A 25532-nucleotide genomic window follows, 5' to 3' on the forward strand; every position below is an offset into this window, starting at 1 on the left:
CTGATATGTGACTCTTTGGGTATGCCCCCAATGCTTAGGACAAGGGAAGACATGTTTTCGGACCTTTGCACTTCCCAGCATCCAGAAAGAGAAACAAAAGAGGTTACCTGATTCCCTGGACGTGGCCGGTGGGCGTCATCCATGGTGAGAAAAGAGATGCAGTGATTTAAGAAGAGCCTGGAGGGAAAAAGCAAGCAAAAATGGAAATGGATGGAAGGAAAACATAATTTACAAAATAATATTAAACACTTAATTTTAAACAACGTGAGGAGAGTCTTTGGAATGGTCTTGAGCCTTTTAGGATTTTGGATTCAGTGTCTTTCCTCACAGAAGAATGAAAAGTATCTCAAAGGTAGCAACGTGTTAGATTCTGGAGAAGAAAGATCAGCCTCACCTTGCTTTGGGGTTCCCTGTGTGCTCAAGAAAGTGTGACTTCATTGTAGGCACTAAATAAAAATGCTCTGCGTGGACCTTAACATCCTTTATTGGAAACCCTCCAAGAAATTCCCACAGCTCCCCTCTGCAGCCCCACTTCCCTTCCCCATCCTCAATCACACCATCTCACCAGGGTCCTCAAATTCATCTTTCGCTTGCCCAAGCCTCTTCCCAGACCTTCCACCCCATGGCTCTATTGACCCTTCATCTGGACCCTCCCCTCCACCAAGATGCCTCCGTGATAAGCATTTCTGCTCCACCCTGTTTCCCTCACAACGCACAGATCTCCACATCATCTTCACTCCCTTGTTCACGTGTCTGTGTCTGTGGTCTGTCCTCCCCCTGGTTGCCAGCCCCACCAGGCACTCTCTTCCACACCGCACCCCAGCTGTCCCTGGTAGGACAGCCTCTGCGGGCAGCTGGCATCCTTCGGTCTTGTCTCTCTGGAAGTTTTCTCCTGTCACACGGCCAAGTCCAAGTTTGTTTACCTTCTCTTTAGCCAAAGCCTGATCCACTATCCCAAGAAGGAAGGCAGCAAAACTGTCTCCTGTTAACTGTTTACAAAGCAGTACCTTTTTTGTTGCTGTTGCTTACATGCCCTGAGGGTTTTGCATTGGTCAAATTGACATAATTTGAATAATGTGGTAAGTTAATATTTCTCTAGAAACTTTCATGTGGTTACATTTGTAATGTATGTTAATACATTAATATAAACTGTAGTATTCATTTTATTTAAAAAAAATCATTTGGCAAGTTTCATATGGAACACCGTTAAGTCCCCAAGACTACAGGCTGAAGCGTTAGGAAAAATCGAATATATTATTTTTAACATACTGTGCAAAACTCCCAGAGGATTTGCTCACAAGGATCTATCTTGTTTAGGCACTTTTTTTTGGCAGTGCATGTTTGGAAAGACGATTATCACCCTAACTTGTTTTCAGTGAGTAGATGAAAAAAAGAGAAGGCAAATCCAAGAAGAGGATTTAGTCAAAAGAAATATGGGAAAGCAAAGAGATAGGAAGAGAAAGTCTAGAGGCAACAGAGTCCTCCTGGGGGAAGGCCCAGTCCAGGGGCTCAGCCCGAGCTGCACGTTAGGACCACGACTCCCAGACTGTGACCAACAAAATCAGAGTCTGGGGTCGGGAACCAGGTGGCAGTACTTTCTTTGCTCTTAGGGAAACTCATCGCGGGAAATCACTGCTGTAGACCACAGGTGCTCAAGTTTGAGAGGTGATCAGAGGGCTTCTTAGGACACATTTCTTGGCAGCACCCCAGAGCTTCTGACTCAGCAGGCCTGGGTGGCCCCTAAACAGGTGCATTTCTAACGGGTCCCAGGGGATGTGACGCTGCAGGTCCAGGACCACAGGATGACAGCGAGCCTGTGCTCTGGACCTGGGATGCTTTGCCTTTGGGGAAAAGACAAAGCCCCAGGGATTGTTTGAGAACTAAATCAAACACTCTAATAGCTTCACACAGCCTCTGGGCCCCCATGCCTCATTATACCTGCTTTTGCCTATACCTCTGTGGGCTGCACAGGAAGCTTTCAGGGCTTGCGGGGGGGGGGGGGGGGGGGGAGAGTGGCATGTGGAAGTGGGAGGGGTGTCTGGAGGCAGAGGCAGGGCCAGCCCTGCAGCGGTGTTGGGGCAGGTGTCCTGCCCATCTGCTGCCTTCAGCCATGGGCACCCTCCTCTTCCTCTTCTCAGCCTGTCACTGAGGACCCAGCCTCTGTGTTGCTGCTCCCTCTTCCTCTGCATTAATTTCTTTCCCTCTTGTTTGATTAGTGGGATTCTCTGAGTGTATATGGCAGACCTCATGCTACTCACTCAGTGCCCTGCAGAACTTGAGGGCAGTGGGCTGCGGGGGCTTTGGTTGGGAGGAACGGTCCAGGTTTAGTGAGTGTGTCGAGCACTCAGTTCCTAAGATGGTATTTAGAGACATAGCTGCCAATAGAGGTTACTTTATAGCATGGGATTCTGGGGCACTCTGTGGAATATCTTCTGTCACCTTCCAGACCCAGTCCCACACTCTTGGGCCTGACCTCTACCCTGGGAACCAACCTGGCCAACAACACTGCCGGCATCACCAGCAGGAGCTGAGGACGACGGGATGTTTATTCCCTGGAACCTTGAGCCAAGTCATCCCACCTCCCCCACCCCCCACCCCCGCCCGCTTCTGCTGATGGAAGGTGGGAACTCTGTCCCTCTGTCCAGGCCTGCTCCCTGACTTTGTATCTGGTGACTTCTCCCTTCCCTCCCCCCCTCTCCAGGGGAGGTGACTCTGTGTCCTGCCTGCACTTTTGTAAGGAATTCCTTTATTAAACTCTCCTGAAATGATGTTAACTGGAGTGTGCCGTCTCATCTCTGCTGGGACCCTGATTGCTACATTTACTTTCACATTTTCAGATTATATTTTTCCATGATGTTTGCATTTCTTATAACAAGCCCATGTTACTTTTACAGTAGAAGAAGTAAACAGCAAAGAGGAGAAGCGAGGAAAGGCAGCAGTCAGTATGCTGCATGGGGCGGAGAGCTGCTCCCTGACCTGGCCCACTCTGGGCCTAGGTTTCAACCCCCAAGGGGACACAGAACTGACCCAGGTCCCTGCATCTGTGCATAAAATACCCAGGGGAAGATTTTAACTCAGTGAATTATGATGATGCAAAAGGATTTGCCAAGAACGACTCAATTCACCCTCTGGAGTGAGAAGGTTATAACTTTACTCTGCATTCATTTCAAGGTCTACATCAAGCTCAGAGGCTACAGGGCCAGGCTTTGGAGTTAGGCAGCCCTGGGCTCTAGCCTGTGTGACCTCAGAGAAGTCACCTAACTTCTCTGAACCCCAACCTTGTCATTGGCAGAATATCAGCTGTGGAGAGAATTAAATGAGATAATATATTTTCAATCTTTAGCAAAATGAGCACCCAGCAAGTCCTCAAAACACGGAGATAATTCTCATATAATTATTATAAATGCTATTCCATACCTTGAGCAATCGTGAGTACAGTAAGATGGATGATGATATACACACTTCTAGTTTTTCACATGGCATGTGTGGCAAGAGGCATTTTTGGTCCCAGTCTGGCCTGGGCTGCTGCAAGGTCTTCAGCCCCTATTCTGTCCATCCTCAGCTGAGGGTCCCTAAATACCTGAGGCCCAATTTGCTCTGCCTTGGGGTGGCAAGCCCTCCTCTCAAGGGCTTTGCCACAGTTGGCAGAAGATCTGCAGTCGAGGATCTATAGTCATTCAAATGTCACTTCACGTACAGATGTGTTACCACCTGATGTCTGAGGAAGGAAGCTTCCCTCCAGTGAGTTTCCCAGGACTCCAGCCGCCAGCCTGGTGGTCAGTTGGGACAGGCATCTTGCTGTCAGTCACGCGAAGGCTCTGTGTCTGGCTCAGTGTGGTTTTGGGGCTGCCATCTTAAATGTTTGCTGTTTGGGAGCAGTCTTTTCTGGAATGAGATTCAAGCTCAGTGCTCCCACAGGACATGGGACAATTCCCATATAAAGGCACCCTGTCCTCTCTGTACATACAACCACTCCTCCATGGTCAGAGGGCCTCAGTGGAAAAAGCACTATGTGTTTGACCCTGTCCCTCAGGGGTTCATCGGAGGTGAAGGTAGGAATGGTCACCTTGAAGCTCTACGTCTCCAGGCCTGAAAGACCGAAGCGACTTCCTTGTCCCACCCCTATGGGCTGGGAGCAAAGGCTCGCACAGGAGCCTCTCGGGATGGCACTCGAAGGACAGCTGGTCTCCATGGACTATGTCACACTCTTGTTTCTGTCCTTCCCTGGCCACTCTCCCTCTATGGCCCAGGTCTGTGGGAGGATCACGGAGATCATGGGTGTAGGGTCCGCGTGGCTCGGGGCTCAGCTCTTGGTGTTCACTATGCAACCCCAGACCCAGCTGCAGGACACGAGTCCACCAGTGGGGTTCTCTATGGCACCAGACCCTCTACTGGGCATCCAACAGCTCCCAGCTGCCAGACTGATCTTTAAAATATAAATTTGTTCATGCCCTTCTCCCTGAGTAAAATTCTTCAATGCTTTTTTTCTGCGCCTTTATAATAAAATTCAAGCATCTCTCTAGAGCCCACCCACAGGCTCAGGAAGCTCTGCCTCTGGTTACCTTCCAGTGCTCATCAAAAAACACCCCATCGCCTGTTTCCTGAGATCCAATCTCCCCACCATTTCTCTGTCCCTTGACCAAGCCCCACTTGCTCCCTCCTCAGGACCAGGACGTTTGTACTTAGGGTTCCCTTGCCTAGAGCACTGTCCCCTACATCTTCCCACACTGCCCCCTCTTCACCCCCCAACTTAAAGAAGCCCCCCCAGGGAGCCGTCTTCTGGTCCTCAGGCAGACACCCTCTCCTCTTCAGTCCTGCCTGCACCCTAACTTCCCCCAACCCATTTATCATTTGACATTTTCTCCCTCATTGTCTGTCTGTGAACGGAAGCGTGTAAAGGCAGAGAACCTGTTCATTTCCACCTGTGTCAGCAGGCCCCTAGGACAGTGAAGAGAACATAATAGGGGTATAATAAATAGGTGAGGATGGGTGATGATTCCCCAAGTGCCTTACAGTTTAGAGACGGGGGGTCCTGGCTCCAGGCCAGAGAGCCCGGAGAAGCCCAGGCAGCCATGCCCCCTGTGGACCAGTTACACAACAGGGAAATAGAGGTAGGAAGTGTCCCAGCCTGGCTTCTGAAGAGTGCAGGCCCCCAGTGCACCTGATGGAGAGAGACTGGGGATGCAGGAGAAGTGGGTATTCAGAAACCGAGGACACTCAGGTGTGGGGAGCACACTCAGGTGTGGCGGAGGACAGGTGTGGATGCTGTGGGTTTCCAGCAAGCCTGAGCCCGACACCAACCAGTGGGATGCTGGGCTTTGGAGCTAGGCGGCTTGCCCAGGCCACAGCTGGCCAGGCTCAGCAGAGCCTCCCCAGAGGGGGAGAGCTGTGTAAACAGGAAGTCCACTGCCCTGACGCTGATGTGCCTTTGATAAGGGCGGAATCCTCGGAGGTCTCTTTCTCCCAAAGAGTTTCTCTGTTGGTTTGAAGCCACAGCTCCAGTGCAGGAAAACAAACTGGAAAGTGTGGACACTTTCCTTCTTCCTGACTCAATCTCCATGGGGGAGGGAAGGGAGGGGAGAAGAGGAGAGGGAAGGGAGGGAGGGACTAGGGATACATGAGAAAAAGGGTGAAAAGCGGAAGAAAATAAGACGAGGAAAATGAAGGAGAGGGTGAGACACCGAGGAAGAAGCAAAGGAAGAGCTGAGTGATTACGTAATTTCTCTGAAGTAAAACCAACTAAACAAAATGGAACTTTGAAAAGCTAGAGGTACTTTGAAGGGATCAACATATGAAGTTTCATAGGTGAGAACTTCTGTGGAGCCCCTGCTTGCAAACACCCGAGTCAGAAGAACTCTCTTTCCAGGAACGGGTCTCTCCAGAAATTCCGTTTTCTAGTGTGTGCTCTTTGTGGAGAAGAGAGATAAGGCAGCTTAGCACCATCCCTGCCGGGTCTGTCCAGCCCTCTTCTCCCTGCTTCCTACGCAGTCTCCCACCCAGAGCTTATCTAGCCCAATTGTTCCATTTAAATCGTTCCCACATCTCCACTCTGTCCTCATGTCACTTCCAAAATCCAGTCTCACATTTTCTACTACCACCTCCAGCCTGATGCCCCATCGACCCCTCAAACTTACTAAAATCTGGCCTCTGAGCTTCCAGTAATATACAGAAATAGAAGGAATGCATCAGAAATGAGAAGTAGAAGCACTGCTTGGAAAGCAATTGTATTTCTGCAGTATTCCTCCACCTCCCCACGCATTACTAGGTCCTTTGCATGAAGCAGGTGATCAATGGCTGTTCACTGAGTAAATAAATTGATAACGGACACCACCATCCACCCTTGTGAAGCTCAGTGAACCCCACCCCTGCCACCCTCCCTGTCCCCTCTCTGCCTCCCCAACTCGTCTTCTTCTTCAAACAGTACTATGCGGTAGCATCTTCATTTGTCCCCCTCTTCAGTTTCCCTCCATTCCAATGCATTTGGCGAGCTAAATCTTTCTCAAGCCAAGGTTTAATATTTGACACGTACACATATGTCCTACTGTGTGCCTGGCCCTGTGCTAAGCATCTCACATACATGGTATCAACCTGCTCATCAAAGTCACCACGTTACGCAGGTACCCCTATTTCTCCCCCCATCCCTGTACAAGAGGAAAACTGAAACCCTCATGCAATATTAGTGGGATTGTCAATTGGTACAGACACTATGGAAAACAGTACGGAGGGTTCTCAAAAACCTGAAAATAGAACTGCCATATGATCCAACAATTTCACTTCTGTGTATTTACCCAAAGAAAACAAAAACACTAATCTGAAAAGAGAAATGAACTCCGGTGTTCATTGTAGCTTTACAATTACCAAGATGTGGAAGCAAACTAATTGTCCATCAATAGACAAATGGATAGAGAAGATGTGGTGTGTATATACACATACATACATACATACATATATATATATATGTATGTGTATATACACCTTGGAATATTATTCATCCATAGAAATAAAATATTGCAATTTGTGGCAATATGGATGGACCCAGAGGATACTATGCTAATGAAATAAATCAGACAGAGAAAGACAAATACCATGGAATTTCACTTATATTCTAAAAATCAAAACAAACAAATCAAAACAAAAACAGACTCATAGATACAGAGAACAAAGGGGTGCTTGCCAGAGGGGAGGGGAATGGAGGAGCGGATAAAATAGGTGAAGGGGATTAAGAGGTAAAAACATCCAGTTATATAATAAATAAGTCACAGGGATGTAATACACAGCATAAGAAATATGGTTAATATTGTAACTTTGTATGGGGATAGATGGTAACTAGCCTTATGTTGGTGATCATTTCATAATGTATGCAAATGTCAAATCATCATGTAGTACACCTGAAACTAACATATTCTTGTAGGTCAACTATATTTCAATTAAAAAATAAATAAATACATACATAAATAAATAAGAGGAAAACTGAGCTTAGAGGTGACACAGCTCACCAGGTTAAAGCAGGGAGCCTGCGGTGACTCCACAGCTGATCACTACATTGCTCTCTTGGGTTCTCACTTAGTGCTCCCCAACGCTGGAGAACATAATAGTAAGGCCTTCCCTCTGACGTTCCAGACCTTCCCAGTCTGCGCCCCGCCCCCTTTCCAGGAGGATGCCCCCTGGAGGTCTTCCAGTTTGGCTCCTCTGAGCTCCTTCCCCACATGCTCACCTTTGTTCTTTCCCCTGCCTAAAGGGTCGTTTCTCAACATATTCAAACCCCACGCATTGTGGAGGGCCAAGATCATATAACACATGACATCTCCTTTTGGAGGTACTTCCATGTGACTTTCCTCTGTAGTCAGTACCTAGCCCTCTTGTACTGATGTAGCCTCTTGGGGAAGTATGTCCTGGCAGCACCATGGTGTCTCTCTCTCCCGGGCCTTGGGGCAGAAAGGAATATCCACCCTCTAGTGGTCAAACTGCAGGAGACCTCCCAGCTGTTCCTGCTGCCTCCTCCTAGCAACCAGACTAAAAGGGGGGCTATTCCTCAGAGCTCACTATGAACGCCCCTTAAAGAGACATCGTCACCAGGGAACTCCATCTGACCAGCTTGCACCCAGGGAAGTCAGTACGTCCAAACCCTTTCAAAAGAATTCCAGAGCAGAAATAAATAATTGCTCTTCCAATACGCACTCTGACTTTATTGCCAATTAAGTAATTTTGGTGTTTTTAAACTTTGGACTCATTACTTGAGGTCATTAAAAATAATCGTGAGCTTCAATATGCGGTACACTAATTAAGAGTTTGTGGCAGATTCCTGTCATTTCCTTCAAGTCCCTGAAATCCAAGTTCTCTCTTTCCCCAGTTTATTGAAATTCGAAAGCACGTCCTGTGTTCTGTCAAGTTCCAGGTGACCCTGTATTAAGAAGCCACTTTTTGGGCGGGATGAGTGGTTGGTATGAATCTGAATGTAAGAACAGATTGATTAATTTTTAAAAGTATAGGACATGTAATTTTTTATCCTTTCAGAGTCCCCCCACCCCCTAAAAAAAAGTCATGGGATTCTTCCCCCAAAGAGCCCCAGGGACAACTTAACAAAGTACAGGAAATTCAGAGGAATCTATGTTAGTTTGATGCTTTGAAGCCCCACCTTGGAAGAAAGTACAGAAAGTTAAATGCAAGAAAAGTTATGCCCTGAAGCTACGCTAGTTTAACTAAGAAATGAGATGTGGCAGGTCAGGTTGGGAAGCTAGATCTGGGCAGCTGCCACGTCCAGGTTCACATGTAGCTGGCACCCTGTGGAGGCACTCTTAACGGCCCATGCACCCACAGCTGTCCTGTCCTCTGCCCTGGGGCTCTGCCTTTTCAGACCGACAGTCTCCAAAATGTGGGGTGAAAGGGCTGGTCCCTGAGCAGTGCAGAGGAGAAGTGTGCGTGCATTTGGAAGGCTGCAGCTGATCTACATGCCCCAAGATCTCAGTAACCTTCAAGGCAGCCCTAAGATGCAAGATTGCTGCATGTCCAAGGCTTTCAAGTTCTCACCTGTCTTTTTCTCTGCAGTAGGGCTTGCTAAATTGTGTACATATTTCTGGGTTGGTAGGTTAACTTTGGATCTTGGTTCTTTCATCCAAGGCAGTTGAAATTCCTCCCATCTACACGCGGTCAAAGTCTTGATCAGAACTTCTATAGTGGACCAACGTCTCAAATGCCCTTTCGGCACCTCAACCCTTCTTCCCCTAGTCTGCAGGTGAGGAGAGAGACCTGGGCGACAGGTCTTATTGAGGACTAACTTGCATTATGTCCCCTTCTTTCCTTTGGGACGTGTCTTTTAATTCCTTCACTATTGCCATGGATCTCTTCCGTACTGTTCAAGTTTTTTAGGTGCCTTTTCAGAAATGGCACCAAGAGCTGAGTTTGGACTAGAAAGCAGGACTCTGAGACTCCCCGCTCCCTCAGGGGAAAAGGTGGAATCAAGGATTCCCCTTCATCTAATCCATTTGACAGTCATCCTTGCCTCTCTCAGCTGGATTGTGACTCATTTACACCCCATGTGGAAAGGATGCCCCATGCTGCCCACTGCAATCCCATTTCCATATCTTAGAGATACACCAAGGTTCTAATGACATTTTTCCAAACATTCTTGCTCAGAAAAGTTTAAAGAGAAAGGATGAGCCTAGAGTCCTTCTGCAGGCGGGATGTGGAGAGCCAGATTTTCCATCCCCTTGTTCCCGCCCCTCAACAAAAGTGGGCATGGCTCTTTACACCGGTCTGGGCTGGGCGGTGGAGTCTGGGAAACAAATAGTCTGTTCCTTTCTCTTCCCTCCCTAAAGAAATGCATTTCCCTCCAAAGCAATCCTATTATTTGTGTATGTTCTCAGTGTCCTTCATTACAAGTGGCTGGCAGCCAGCTCAAGGGAAACTGTGAAATTCACAAGAGAGCCCCTGTAGATGGAAAGAATCACTCACTAACTCCAGTAATTATGATGGGTTTTTTTCTTTTTATTAATAGAGTAACCCCCAACGCAGCCTCAGCTAAGTAATTTATCAAATATAAATTCCAGAGCCTATATATAACTGGATTCCTTTTAAAGCTTTTAACGGATCCATCCTATAGACTTCTTTTGTTGAGGGTTCAGTGGAACACGAGAAGATGAAATGAGGGGAACTCGGGAGTTAACCCTTTAAAATTGAGATTTCTTGAGCTGGTTCAGAGAAGGCTATGTTTCTGGGGAAGAAAAACAAAGAAAGATGAGACAGGAAGAGGTGAGAAGTCTTAGTATTTGGTGTAATGAATACTGTTTGGGGAGCTATAGGCCTTCAGCCATGCCAACAAAATCCTCCCTCAACAACATTTCAGGACTACGTAGGAATATTTCTCCTAAAGATGTGAGTAGTTCAGTTATGTATTACTGTCTACCAAACCATCCCAAACACAGTGACATAAAGACACTTCACCACCACTTCACTGTGCTCATGGAGTCTGTGGCTCATGAGTTTGAACAGGGAAGAAGGGGGTGACTGGTCTCCCCTCCATGCACTTGGGGGCCTCAGCTGGAAAGAACTGAATGGCCAGGAGTGATGCTCACAGCTGAGGGCTGAACTGAAGTCATCTGGAGGTGCCTTCTCTCAATGTCTGGCACCTGGGCTAGACAGCCGGCAGGTTAGGCTCCACTGTGACTTGCCAACCACAGCACGAAGGCCTTGCCTTTCCATGTAGCCTTTCTTGGATTCCAAGCGAAAGGGCCTGTGATGGTTAATTTTATGTGTCAACTTGACACGGCCATAGTACCTAGATATTTGGTTAAACACTGTCTGTATGTCACTGTGAAGCGTTTTTTTTTTTGTTTTGTTTTATTGTGGTTTTGGTTTTGTTTTTTCTTAGGTGAGATTAACATTTAAATCAGGACTTTGAATAAAGCAGATCATCCTCCGTAATGTGGGTGGGCCTCATCCAATCAGGTGAAGGCCTTAAGAGAAAAAGACTAACCTCTCCCAAAGAGGGAATTCTGCCTCCAGACTTCCCTGGAACTCAAGACTGTAACATCAACTCTTCCCTGGGTCTTCAGCCTGCCTATCCACCTACCCTGCCGATTTTGGATTTGCCAGGCTCCACAATCAGGTGAGATAATTCCTTAAAACATGTTATTAGTTCTGTTTATTTGTTCTGTTTCTATTAGTTCTGTTTCTCTAGAGAACCCTACCACCTAGGGGCTCAAGACGGACAATCCCGAGAGACCTAATCGGAAGGCTGAAGCATCTGGGCCTTTCCTGGCTGAGCCCCAGCAGTCACAGAGCGTCACTGCTCCATGCTCTGTTGGTTAAGCCCAGATTCAGGGGGAGGGCGTGTAGACCACCTCTCAACAGGAAGCATGTCAAGGAATGTGGGTCCATGTCTTACAGCCTGCCCACTATAAAATCCACAATGGCCCTTTGAGAACTAGGATAAGACACAGGGTAAAGTTTCCCAATAATTATCTAAGGAGCCAGACGAAGTACGGATTGAAGATCGTGTCTGTGCCCAGAGCCTTGGCATCATCACACAGCCTCCGAATGCATTTCCTTACTGGAGACAAGAGGGGATGGTCAAGGTCACATTTGTCCTGGGTCTTGGGTAGGACCAACTGTCGAGAGAACTGCTGCCTTGCTCTGAGCTTTGGGAGAAGACTGTGGCTTGTGTACCATGGGTCTAATCTGTGTGACAGAGTAGACAACTTGGAAGAGGGCATATAGGCAGAACCGAAAATTTTAATGTGGGTCGGGTTGAGGGGATGGCCGAGTGCATGCACCACAAGACGCCTCCTCTCAGTGTGCTTACTGTATAAGTTTGTACTCAAACTCTTCCATTGTCTCATTTAACTTTTCATATAAGCATGTAGAGTAGTTATCCGTTGTTGCTGAACCAATCACCCCCAGATCTAGTGGCGTGCGGCAGGAACAATCATTTCGTTATCCATCCTTGTGGTTCTGGGTGGACTCAGCTCAGCTGGCAGTGCTCCATGGACGTGTCTCAGGTGGCAGTGAGGGCCGAAGTCACCGGAGGCTCACTCGCTCACAGGTCTGGCTGCTGAGGCCGTCACGGAACCTCCACTGGGACCGTCAGCTGGAACGTCTGCATTGGTCCTTCATGGAGAGTGACTGGGTGCTGAGAGGGAACAGCCCAAAAGAACCAGGCAGAAGCTGGCCAGCTTCTTGTGACCTCACTTTGGAATCACGTAGCATCACTTCCACTGCATTCTATCAGCTGCGAGCATCACTGAGGTCAGGCCATATTTAAGGGAAGGAGTATCAAAGCACTTTCAGACATGCTAAAAACCATCACAGGTTATTGTTCCTCTCCTTTTACAGATGAGGAAACTAAGATCTGGAGAGGCTGAGGTGAGTGGTGGTTCACACAGCTAGTAAGCAGCAGAGAGGAGACCTGAACGAGCTCAGCTATACCCTGCCTCTGTGTGAGCCCACATTCTAGCAGGGCACGTAAAACACAGATGTATAGGACCAGAAATTGAGGTTGAAATTGATAAGTACTAGAAGAAAGGAGCCGATACATTATTCTAAGAGCAAAGAAGGAATGAACCTGTCCTGCTCAGAGAAGTAAGGAAAGGCTTCCTGAAGCAGGTGGCTTGGAGCAGAGGGGGGAAGGATCTGTGTAAGATACAGATGTGCAGAGAAGCTGGGGGAATGGTGGGGAAGGTGGAGAGGCACAGGCATTTCTGTCAGAGACACAGGATGAGTGGATATGCAGAGGCAGGAACACACACGGCAGCCCTAACTGTTAACAGCTGAATGTGCCTAAGACATTCCATGGAAGTAGATGCAGGACACGAGGACTGCCACCTGATCATGAAAAAGGGCTGGGATGCCAGGTTGAGGCCTTTGGCTTTTTTTTTTTTTTTTTTTTTTTTTTTTTTGCGGTACGCGGGCCTCTCACTGTTGTGGCCTCTCCCGTTGCAGAGCACAGGCTCCGGACACACAGGCTCAGCGGCCATGGCTCACGGGCCCAGCCGCTCTGCGGTATGTGGGATCTTCCCGGACCGGGGCACGAACCCGTGTCCCCTGCATTGGCAGGCGGACTCTCAACCACTGCGCCACCAGGGAAGCCCCAGGCCTTTGGCTTTTATTTAAAGCTGTGCTTCTCAAAATGTGATCCCTGGACCAGCAGCATGGGCAGCAGAGCACCACCTGGGAACTTACAAGAAATACAAACTCTCAGTCCCGCCCCAGACCTACTCAATGAGACACTCTGGGGAGGGGGCCCAGCGAGCTCTGAGGCAGGCTCTTGTTTGAGACCCTCTGCTCCCAGGTCCTGGGGGATCCCGCAGCAGTTTTGAGCAAGAGAGTACTGTGATCTAAGATCCTCTTAAAGCAGATTGCCCTGGTTGTGGTGTGTTGGGCAGGCTGAAATGAGAAAGCAGATACTTGTCTCCAGGAAAGAGGTCCTGCACAATCGTACAAGTGCAGGAGGAGTGGAGGATGGGGCAGAAGTGATGGGCGAGGCACCGGGACAGGCAAAGCCCTGGGACTTGGAAACTGGTGAGGATTGTGGTCCCTTCCCCACAGCATCCCCTCTAAGGACAAATAGTTAACAGGCACAGTTGGGCTATTTAGAATTTCTCTAAATATTTGAACCACGTGGCCCAGGAACCTGAGTATAAACTGAGGACCCGGGGGTTGGATTACAGACGCGGTTTCCTGTTACACAATCAAGCTACTCTCTGCAGTTTTCCTGGGGGAAAGCATTGCTTGGTCCAGCGTTTTCTTCTTGCTTCATTACAAGGTCTGTTGGTTCCATCATGCTGTTGCAGAATGGGTTTAATAATATGAACTATCACATATGGTTGAAAATTAAATAATTCCTGCAAACTCAATATATATTAGCTATTTTAATTACTATTATCCTCATTGTCATCATCAGTATTCATTTATTAAGGACACATTTTCTGTGCACCTACCATGTGCAAAGCACTGAGACCATAGTGGTCCATCCTCTGGATCTGTCTATCCTTTTCTGAGAGCTCACCTGTGAAACAGACAAGAACATGGATCTTAGACTCTAAAAATTTGGGTTTGAGCTTTAAGTTCTGTAAAGTCTTAACTAATCTTGGTAAACCACATCTCTAGGCTTGTTTAATCTTCTGCAAATGGAATTAAAAGACTTGTGTGAGGATCAAATGAGAAAAAAAAGGGAAGACAGTTCTTCACGTTTTTTTTTGCGGTACGCGGGCCTCTCACTGTTGCGGCCTCTCCCGTGGCGGAGCACAGCCTCCGGACGCGTAGGCCCAGCGGCCACGGCTCACGGGCCCAGCCGCACCGCGGCATGTGGGATCTTCCCAGACCGGGGCACGAACCTGTGTCCCCTGCATCGGCAGGCGGACTCTCAACCACTGCGCCACCAGGGAAGCCCCGTTCTTCACTTTTTAATCATAGTCAAGGCTATGCAGACTCAGAGAGGTGCCGCAGAATCAGTGTTTCTTGCCCCTTCCTCCCCCATCCGCACATGCCCCTCAGCTCCGAGGCCACATCCACTCCTGGTGCCTCCCTCTCCCTCCCTGCTCAAGGCCCGGTTCCCCACTGGAGTGTTGCAGATTTCATTGTCTCTTTTTCTGGGCTGTACCCAGCTGCGCTGCCAATTCAATGAAAGCCAATTAAGTCACAAATCAATTGGCAAAATGACTAATTCAGTGACCATATAAATAAACAGATTTATCAACAACTTGTTTCTTTTGATTCTTTATTGAGACTTTGGCAATCTTACTGGATGTGATGATTTTATCAGCTTATTGATGTTTTAAGGGATGTTTCACTTGTGCTGCTGTAGGGATCCTGGACGGCACCGGGACGTAAAGGAATTCTCTGATGGAGGACAGGCAAAGGCAATCAGCACATGGATCCCCCTGGACTGCCTGACTCAGAGAGGGAGGGGCTGGCAGTATCAGCAGAATATGGAGGCCCCACAGCCCAGACTCCTACAGCTCTCTTAGGCCCTGCCAATCCGTCAAATGTAAATCGCTAGAGACTTTAATAAATATTTTGGTAAATCTGCCAAGTTTGCAGATTTGAAATACTGAAACATTAAAACATTAAAAGCTTTACATTTAAAACATTAAATTAGCCCTCCAGTGCCCAGTGGTCCAGTCACCCATCCGTGTGTGGTCAACTGGTTTTTAGGGACTTGTTGAGGCCCGGACAGACATTTCCGAGTGGACTTTCAGCACATGTGGCCGAGCCTGGTCTTCAGTGCACTGCGATTAGCTTCATCTCTGGCAGTCGCCTGGCTCTGACTTGAGCCCGCAGACCTGCTCACTGACCAATGTTTCAGCAGAAGCCACAGAAGCAAAAGTGGGGGGACCTGCTCTCCAGGACTCCATACCCGAGTGAGATTTGGTACCACCTGGAAGAGTTCTGGCCTGAAAATGATTGTGTTAGCTCTCCTGGGGGCCTGCGTTTTGGGAATTGTTTACTTCTGGGGAAACTGAGGGCTGTAGGCCAGGAGGAACGTGCTGAAGACACGTGTCAGTAAGAGACGAAGGTGAAAGTGAACAGCGGGATTCTGAGCCGCTCCATCAGCTGTGCTGGGTGTCTCCGCTGGGCCTCTCCGAGCCCACTTGCTTCCTACTCTACCCAGCAGAGAAACTGGCTAAAACTCCAACCTGATCAGATGTCTCAGGCCCCACTTCACCTCCCGGCATCCCCTCGTCCTTGAGGACAATTCCCAAACTCCTTAGTTTGGCACATGTGGCTTTAACTATTGGAGTCCTGGCCGTGTCTCTGGCCTGACCACCTATTTTGGTGTTTTACTAAACCACAATGTCACTGCCACTTGTGTGTCTTCTCACATGCTGGAGCCCTTGAATGAATGACCCCCATCTTGTTTCAAGCCTACCTCTCACCCAGTGTGTTTGTCTGCCAGGGCAGCCATAATAAAATACCACCGTCTGGGGGGCTGCTACAACAGGTATTTATTCTCTCACAGTTCTGGAGGCTGGAAAGACGGAGGTCAAGGTGTGGGCAGGGTTGATTCCTTCTGAGGGCCATGAGGGAAAGGTTTGTTCCAGGTCCCTCTCCCTGGCTTGCAGATGACCACCTTCTCCCTGGGTCTTCACAAGGTCTTTCCTCTGTACGTACATGTCTCTGTCCCAACCTCTGTTCCTTATAAGGACACTGGTCATGTTGAATTAGGGCCCACCCTAGGAACCTTCTTTTAACTTACCTCTTTAAAGGCCTTACTTCTAAATTCAGCCACATTCTGAGGTATACGGGGTTAGGACTTCAACATATGAATTTTGGGGGACACAGTTCAGTTCAGCCCAAATCACCAAGCCCCAAGTAGGGAAGTAATTGCCCTGGCTTGAAGGGGATTGAGGGGTTTTCTACAACGTGAGACTGTGGATGCTAAAACTGGGACAGTCCTGAGCAGACCAGAGCCGTTGGTTCCCCAGCCCTAAATCTCCGCGGGTGGGGCTCCCCGCACGTCTATCGCATCCTTCATCCCATTGTTCTCCCAAGTGTCTCCGCCCGCCTAGTAGGAGCTCCTTGCTTACTCATCTTTGCATATACCTAGCATAATTCAGTGTTCATATATGCAGAGGAACTAATAAATATTCCCTGATTATGTTCCAGACTCTTCCTTCCCTCGTTCCTGGAGTGCCCCTCACCCTCCCCCTTTTAACTTGCAGTTTTAATATCAGATCCATGATAAAGGCTCAGCTTGAATGCAGAAAACCATTCCAGATTTGTCCACCAGAGCTGACTGGGAAGGTTTCTCCATCATTTGTGCCTGGCCCTCTGCATCCGCTGTCCTCTGCTTTGGGCTTGGTTATGTGGCAGGAGGCTTAACTGTGAATGTGTCTCATTCTCTCCAAAGGCTTGAGTGCAGGAAGCAAGCCCAGCCCCCACCCCCCTAAGGTGACAGTGCTTGGTCGGTTAGACCAACAGTGCTCAGAAAGCTGGTCCTCATCTCAGCCTGAGAAGTGGGGTCCAGAGAAAGTCAACGGCCTGGGCAGGTCACACAGGGGCAGGGGTGGAGCTGGGAGGTTGCACTTCCAGTTGCAAATCTGTGGCGGGTGGCTGGAGTCCCCTGAACACCGAGCCAGGTGACCTCTGGGCCTATCTGCTCTGCCCACCTTATGTCTTGCTTCCCCACAGGCATTGTTTGAAGCCCCTGCTGGCCTGGGGCTTGATGAGTGTGCGGGTCTCTGACTCCTCCCTGCATCTATAGTGGCCGGGCACAGTGCCCACGAGATGCCTCTAGCACTTCCTGGTTGATTTTTGATCACCTGCTCTGTGCCCACCTGTGATGTGCAGGCAGAGGCACTCATTTTAGGAACGTGAGAGTTGAAGGCTCTCAGACTGTAGCTGTAGATCGTGGACTGATCTAAATTTAAATTATAGGCATCCCTGTAATAACAGCTAACATTTATTCTGTGCCAGACCCTTCGGTGAGGGGGCTCCCATGTATTAATGTGTGTGAGCAGACTAGAACCCAGTGAGGCTGCTTCTCTTGTTACACTGCAAATGAGGAAACTGAGGCACTGGGAGATTACATGATCTTTTCAAGGACACAGACCAGGCGTGACCCACTGAAATTCACACCCACCAGCCCTCTCACAACCACAGTTACACTCTTGAAGTTTGTGTTCCACTCTCAACTGGAATTTAAATGGGAAACCTTCAAACTAAGAGTTTACAAACACACACTCCTACAGGATGGGGTCCCCTGAGCTTGCCCAGTGCTGGCAGGCTCTGTGTGTCCCAGGCTGGGAGCTCGGGCTGGTGCACCTGCACGCAGCCACCTGCATCCCTCCCCTCAGTGTTCCCTCCACGTCCATCCTCCTCTCCTCCCAGCTCCGTCCCTCTACTCCGTGGTCACGCTGGCCTCACTGCAGCCCGCTTTCACCACAGCTGTGGTCCGGGCCACAGGATTTTGCAGGGAATCAGTCTCTAATTGTATCCTATGAGTCACGACCATCTCCCAGCTAAAAATAACTATGGCTACCCCTGCACAAGACCTCGAAAATCTCAGAGCTCTTTTACCTGGGAAAGTGCAATTGATCCTTCTCGTGGCCTCATTAGGGAAGCAGGTGGCAGTGCTGATTTTCGTCTTCTAGGTAATCCAAGGGCCGGGCAAAGGGACAGAGGAGAGTGGCTCCTTTGCCCTGTGCCTGAAACGTGATGCTGGGCTTCAGTGTGGGGTGGAGCCTGTGGAATGTGGACGCTGTGGCTCATTCTATGTGCACTTTCAGAGACCACACAGATGGGACAGACGCTTTACTCCCAATATGCATCATTGCAAAAGGCACAGAATGTAGTCTCTACAAAAGAATCTGTAAAGAGACAGAGAGGAAGAAGACAAAACAAAGCCAGAAAGGAGAAGGCCCTGCTCAGCAGGCACGTGGAAGTGATTGGAGCCTTAGTGGATCGCCTTACACCCCTGGGAAATCAAGCAGGTGGTGATGCTGGGGATCTAAGGGGGTTTGAAAGTAACTATCCCCAGTTTATTATTCAGAACAGCATCGTTTATAGCTGAGCAAGAAGAAAGCAAATCCACCTTTCCTGAACTTTGGCCTTCTTGCCTCCATGACGTCTAGACCTGGACTGTAACCTGGGCTGTGAGGACATCTGTACTGGACAGCTGGATCTGGGAGAAAGGCATGCATGCGTCAAGGAAGGATGCAAGCCTGTGTTATCTAGGAGAATCTCACAGCTGCAAGACAGAGTGTCTTGGGGTCTTCATTTGTGGCAACTTGAAGGGACAGAGGGGACTTGGAGGATTAGGGAAAGGCTCCCTGACACCCAGATGCAGGGGCAGGGCTGGGCCTGGAATCAGAGGTCTGCCTCCCAGCTGGGTGCCTGCTAGGACCCTGCAGACTAGAACGGCCCCTCACTTTATTGATTCATTGATTCATTTATTTATTTTTGGCTGCGTTGGGTCTTCGTTGCTGTGTGCGGGCTTTCTCTAGTTGCAGCGAGCGGGGCCTATACTTTGTTGCGGTGCGTGGGCTTCTCATTGCGGTGGTTTCTCTTGTTGCAGAGCACAGGCTCTAGGCCCGTGGGCTTCTGTAGTTGTGGCACGTGGGCTCAGTAGTTGTGGCTTGCAGTCTCTAGAGTGCAGGCTCAGTGGTTGTGGCGAACAGGCTTAGTTTCTCCCCAGCATGTGGGATCTTCCCGGACCAGGGCTCGAACCCGTGTCCCCTGCATTGGCAGGCGGATTTTTAACCACTGCGCCACCAGGGAAGTCCCAGCTCCTCACTTTGAAATGCTCCCGGGGTGTGGGCCGACCTGGTCTCAAGCACCTGAGCTCAGCTTCTGCAGCAGGAAGCATGTCTTTCTCTCCAGCCCAGCCTGTGATCCACCCACACAGTGCAGGACGTGAGGGGGTGTTTTTTTCCTTTCGGAAGAAAGTTGGGCTTTGTTTTCCTTTTTTCCCCCTTTCTCCTTCTCTATTTCTTCACTTAGAACAGACCAGTACCAGGCATATAATGAGTATTCAAGAAACAGCTGTTAAGTATAGTACTTTATTCTTCTTTTTAAGTAACACCTTTTGTGTTTAGTTATGGAATTAATATGAGTTCAACTGTAGGAACTCTTGAAAATATAGATAAGTATAAAGAGGAAAATAAAAACTCTAAATTTCCACACTTGGACAAATACATGTTAACATCTAAACATATCTTCTTCTGGTCTTTTATAGATGCATACATTTACATACATAGTTAACAAAGCTGGGGGGCATCATTTATATAAAGTTTTAGATAGATAGATAGATAAACATAAAATATATTTGATTTTCACTTATTATTTACTTATAGTTTTATATATATATATATGCAGAGATTTGATTTTCACTTATTATTTTAACAGAAACATTTTCCCCACATTTTGTTTTTTTGGCTGCACCATGGCGTGTGGGATCTTAGTTCCCCCACCAGGGATCGGACCCGTGCGCCCTGCACTGGAAGTGAGGAGTCCTAACCAATGCACCACCAGGGAATTCCCCATTTTCCCCACATTATTCAAGTTTCTTAGAAAAAAATGCATCTGAGAGCATGCTTACCATTTCATTATACAATGGGCCGTAATTTATCTAACCCTTCTCTTCCTATAAACACTGCTGCTATGAATAGCACCACGCACAAATCATCGTGTGTCCTTGGTTGGGAGCGGGTTCTTTAGGGTCATTCCTAGAAGGGAAGTGAGTGGCTTTAGGGCCCCGTGCACACTGCACTCCAGACTGCTCCAAGGGCTGTGTGGGTGGGTCTCTGTGACTTGCTCACTTCTCTGGAGCTTGAGAACACTTCAGGAGTGTCAGGTTCCATGGGTACTTAGCAATCTGTGCCTGTGAGTCATTAAAAATATAAAATAAATAACGGAAGGTGGAGCAAAGACATGGGCTGTGAGAGAGGAAAGAGGCAAAGTGCACACACCAGGAGTCTGGCTCAAGGACAGTGAACTCTTTGTCAGCAACTAGGTCTTCCCAAGGTGTAGACAAGCCGATGCTCCTATAGAGGTGCGTGTGGTCACTTTCCTATGATCGAGTGACTCTGTAAGGCAGTAAAAGGGTGCCTATTTCCTGTAGCCTGGGTAGCTCAATAAGTATTGATATTAAAATAAATCCCAGTGATTCCTCTACTTTGCTCTGAAAATGATTATGGTTTTCGTTCTCAATAGATAGAAGTACCAATTTCTCAGACCTCCAAAAAAGGACCCTGGCTTATCTTTCAGACCTTATTTTCTACTTATTCACTTGCATAAATTTCAGACTCCAGCTAAGCGAGAAATCTCTCTGTGATCCAATCATGTCTGCCCCCCCACACCATGCCATCACATTTCTACTTCCTGACTGTTGCTGGGCCAACTCTCTGCCCCTAGAAGACCCCGTCCTCTCATAGTTCCTCTCACTTCTTGTAGAGGTCCTGATTTCTCAAAACCTGGGATTTACCCAAGAGTCTGGTTTTAAGAGTCTCGTTTGAGGTCCCTGCTGTGTCAAGAATCAATGGATCACAGCAATCCCACTCCTGGGCATATACTCAGATAAAACTACAATTTGAAAAGATACATGCACCCCTATGTTCATAGCAGCACTATTTACAATAGCCAAGACATGGAAACAACCTAAATGTCCATCGACAGATGAATGGATAAAGAAGATGTGGTATATATATATATATATATATATATAATGGAATACTACTCAGCCATAAAAAAGAATGAAATTTTGCCATTTGCAGCAACATGGATGAACCTAGAGATTATTATACTAAGCAAAGTAAGTCAGAAAGAGAAAGACGAATACCATATGATAACACTTATATATGGAATCTAAAATATGACACAAATGAACACATCTACAAAACAGAAACAGACTCACAGACAAAGAGTTTGGGGTTAATAGATGCAAACTATTATATATAGAATGGATAAACAACAAGGTCCTACTGTATAGCACAGGGAACTATATTCAGTATCCTGTGATAAACCATAACAGAAAAAATATGAAAAAGAATGTATATATATAGATATATAGATATATCTATAACCGATATATGTGTAACTGAGTCACTTTGCTGTATAGCAGAAATTAACACAACATTGTAAATCAATCATACTTCAATAAAATTTAAATTTAAAAAAAGAATTGACGGATCAGATGAGTAGCAAAACGTCATACATCCAACACATCACCTGGTAAGAGGAGAGGCAGAACTACTGTTCTGTGTGTCTCTGCTCAGTCGAGAAGGAAACACAGCAGAGGATGAGATGTAACCAAGCCTAGTACCGGGGGACAGAGGGAGACGTGTTAACTTGCCTTAACCATGGCTCTGGGCCCCAGGTTGAAGCAAGGTCCTCTCACCTCTGATGAAGGTGCTCCTCAATGCAGCTGAGAAATGAGACTTGATATGGAGTGAAATTCAACATTTGGGTCTGGGTATCCCCAAATTGAATTTTTTGCTCAAGCTGGACCACTTCCCAATGGAAACAGCAGCACTGGCTTGTAACTGGGCTCTCACCCCTAGGACTTCCCATGAACAAAGCTTAGAGTTAGAATTCTGGGGAGACTGTGGGTTGAAACTTTGTTTCTTATGCAGGAGGAGCTCTGGAAACCTGGGTCTGAGAGGCCACAGATGCTCAGGCCAGGCTGAGCAGGTTTAAACATTTGAACCATATGCCCATCACAGAGATGGTAAAGAAGGGAAGGGTCCAGCTATGATGCAGAAGAACAGATTCCTGGAACTAAAAATGAGAACAGATGTTTTAAATGGGGCTGGAGATGATGGTCCGTGTAGAGGGGAGGGTAACCAGGCAATTCCCAGAGGCATCAAGGAAACTGAAGCCTCTTCCTTTTTTTTTTTTTGCGGTACGCGGGCTTCTCACCGTTGCGGCCTACCCCATTGCGGAGCACAGGCTCCGGACGCGCAGGCTCAGCGGCCATGGCTTACGGGCCCAGCCGCTCCGCGGTATGTGGAATCCTCCTGGACCGGGGCACAAACGCGTGTCCCCTGTATCGGCAGGCGGACTCTCAACCACTGCGCCACCAGGGAAGCCCTAGTTTTACTCTTTTACCAGGAAAGGAGACAGGTAGTGAGAGAGGAGTTGATAGTTGGAAGCAAAACCCGGAGGAATTCCATGAAGTTCCAGAGAAGCAGTATTCAGCTCAGCCAAGGATGAGCTGTTAAGCATTTTGAGCTCTTCAGATCTCTCTCCCCACCTCCACTTCTCTTTCAATCAAGCTCTTGCTTCAGGTAAAATAGGTCTCTCAGGTCCAGTGGGAAGACCCTACCATTTCTGGAGTAATCTGAACATGGGAGGGAGTTCTGATTTCCTTTCACCCCAGCCATATTCCTCCCAGTAAACCAGGTAGCAGAGCTCACTGTAGCCTTCCCATGGGTCTTGTGATTCTTTCCCTTTACCGCTACTACTAAAGCTACTATTTAAAAACATTCAATTATTACCTAATTTAATCCTCTCAGTAACCCTGTGAGTTATACATACCCATTCTACAGATGAGGAAACTGAGATTTTCCTAAAGTGACTTTCCTAAAACCTCATTAGTTGGTAGTAGAGCTGAAAATTAACCCCATGCTAGTCTGGTCCAGATCTCATTCATGCTGACCACTGGGTTGACACCCTCCCCTAGCTAAGTAAGAGTGTTGGAGCACCGGGTCCATTGTCCTGGGTGTCCAGGTCTGAAGTAAGATTACTTGCCCAAGGGTTTAGATTCATGGGGCAAGATAGTGACTCCAAGGACTTTCCGACTAAGATTTTTCTTAAGTCAAGAGGTACAGGATCAGAAAAGGGAGCATCAAGACACAAATTTGGGGAACTAGTAGATATTCGTGTTGGTAGCAAGGGGGTAGATGAGAAACCAAGCTAGGTTTTCCCTGATTTCTTTCCTACTATGGTGGGTTGATTAGTGTCCCCCACCCCCACCCCATCCCAAATACATGTCCACCTTGAACCTCAGACTGTGACCTTATTTAGAGATGAGACCTTTGCAGATGTAACGGTTAAGATGAGGCTATCCTGGATTAGGGTGAGCCCTAAATGTGACTTGTGTCCTTATAGGAAAAGGAGTAGACATGCAGAAATACATGTATTATAGATAAGAAGGTCATGTGAAGACAGAAGCAGAAATGCTGCTGCCACAAGCCAAGGGACACCAAGGATTGACTGCAACAATCAGAACCTGAAAGGGGCAAGAAAGGATTTTCCCCTAGAGGCTTCGGAGGCAGTGTGGCTCTGCTGACACCTTGATTTCTGACTCTGTCCTCATGAACTGTGAGACAAGAAATTTCTGATGTGTTAAGCTGCCCAATTTGTGGTAATTTGTCATGATAGCCCTAGGACACTGACACACCTACTCAGGAGTGAGAAGGGATATCCCTGTTGAAACAGTTGAAGTGACATTTCCAGATACCTCTAATTTCTTATTCTTTGGATGACCTGACTTGCGAAATTATCTCTGCTTCTTGGCATGTGAGATGCAAATGAAATAAAATCCTAGATCTGAAGCTGCTTCTCAGTACGTTTGGTTCTGGCTGGGATGGGCTTCTCAAAATGAGCAAGGTGTAGCAGGCAGTAGACCCTGCATATTCATATTTGTTAAATGGATGAATTAATTTATGTGTGATGGGTATGGGAAGTAGAAGAGATCATTATACTTCTTTATGGAAATCGGGCCTCTTCATATTTTTCTTTGACTCACTTGTCTGTTTTGCTGAAGTGGTCTGGTTTGCTGAAGTGGTAGAGAATGTGCTTGGTAATCAGATAAACTTCAAGTTCCTTGCTGTGTGACTTTGAGCCAATAACTTAGCCTCACTGAGCCTTTGTTTCCTTACCTGTGAATAAAGAGGACAATGCCTGCCTCAAAGGGTTAATTATCTGAGTACCTGGGCTATCATATAAGTATACATATTCACACCTGCTATAATGTTGATCCACTTGCTCCTCAAGGGGGTGGTGCCTAACGGTAATACTTGCAATGGCCTTTTGAAATTGGAAGATGCGTGCACACGTTTTGTGGTGTGTGTCTGTGTGATGTGTGTATTCTTAGGTGTGAGGTGTGTACAAAGTAGTGTGTGTGCATCGACTGGCTGTTCTTGAATAAACCTGAAAAACTGTGACCACCCTCAGCTGTTGCTGAATTCAGCTCTAGAAAAATCCAAGTCTTCCAAGTAGCCCTCTTCTGAGACTGGAGCATCAAAGAACTGAGTCACTTGGTCACACATTTTAAATCTCTGTAACATTTTCCTCATTCATCCCAGGACTGTCAACACAGCTGTTATGCAACGTAGGTGTAGACAGCTTTCTAAATGGAATGGTAAGTCCATTGGTTTTGGTTTAATAGACACAGTATTAGATGTTTTCCACTTTTGACTACTGTACTCAATAAATCATCTCCTCTGGAGGAAATATAAAGGAATAAAAAAGAAGAGGGAGAAGAGAAAAGGCATCAGTCTTGACTGATAATGATCCCAGGAGCGTCTCTCCCAGGGAGGAGTTTAGGAGGAGCGTGTGAAGGCAAGTACCGGAGGTGGACACAATTAACCTGTCTGGAGATCTATATGTCAACATTCCTAACGCCGAGCTGTGCCCCGGGGAACACACCCCCAAGTGGAGAGGAAGGTGAGGGAGAGTGGAAAATCTGACGCTGAAGAAAGTGGCTCCAGGTACCGTGGAAGCAGATGCTGGCAAACAAATACTATGCATGACCTGGTCCCCAGCCAGTTTCTTAAGCTTCACCAGATCCTATAACCAGAGCAATGTGGCTTAAGCCTCATTTGGCTGATTTTAAATCCAGACATACACACAAACTATTAGATGACATTGCCCTGGCATTTTTATGGCTTTGTAAATCCATTCTTTGTCTAATGCCTTAGACACCTTGGACAACTGTTTGGGTGGCTGGAAGGAGGGGGAAGCAAGGAATCCCCTACACAAGGCAGTGCTGGTATGAAAACTAGATCTGATTCCACTGCCTGTGCTCTTTCTACCCAGCGCACTGCTTGGGAAATGGCAGAGACTTAAGGCCTTCCATCATCCGACCCTTGCTT

At 47.5% G+C, this 25532-nt stretch overlaps 1 protein-coding gene across 1 annotated transcript in view; it reads left to right on the forward strand.

Annotated features, from left to right (window-relative positions):
- The window catches only part of CXCL12 (C-X-C motif chemokine ligand 12), a 28145-nt gene extending 25371 nt beyond the window's left edge, over positions 1 to 2774 (forward strand). The window contains exon 4 of the mRNA XM_032609192.1: positions 2447 to 2774. Coding sequence (XP_032465083.1) covers positions 2447 to 2531 — 85 coding nt within the window. The 3' untranslated portion in view covers positions 2532 to 2774. The remainder of the gene's footprint in view (positions 1 to 2446) is intronic.
- The last annotated feature ends 22758 nt before the right edge of the window (positions 2775 to 25532 follow it).

This window comes from Phocoena sinus, chromosome 16 (assembly GCF_008692025.1).
Source record: "Phocoena sinus isolate mPhoSin1 chromosome 16, mPhoSin1.pri, whole genome shotgun sequence".
In the NCBI taxonomy this organism is placed as follows: domain Eukaryota; kingdom Metazoa; phylum Chordata; class Mammalia; order Artiodactyla; family Phocoenidae; genus Phocoena; species Phocoena sinus.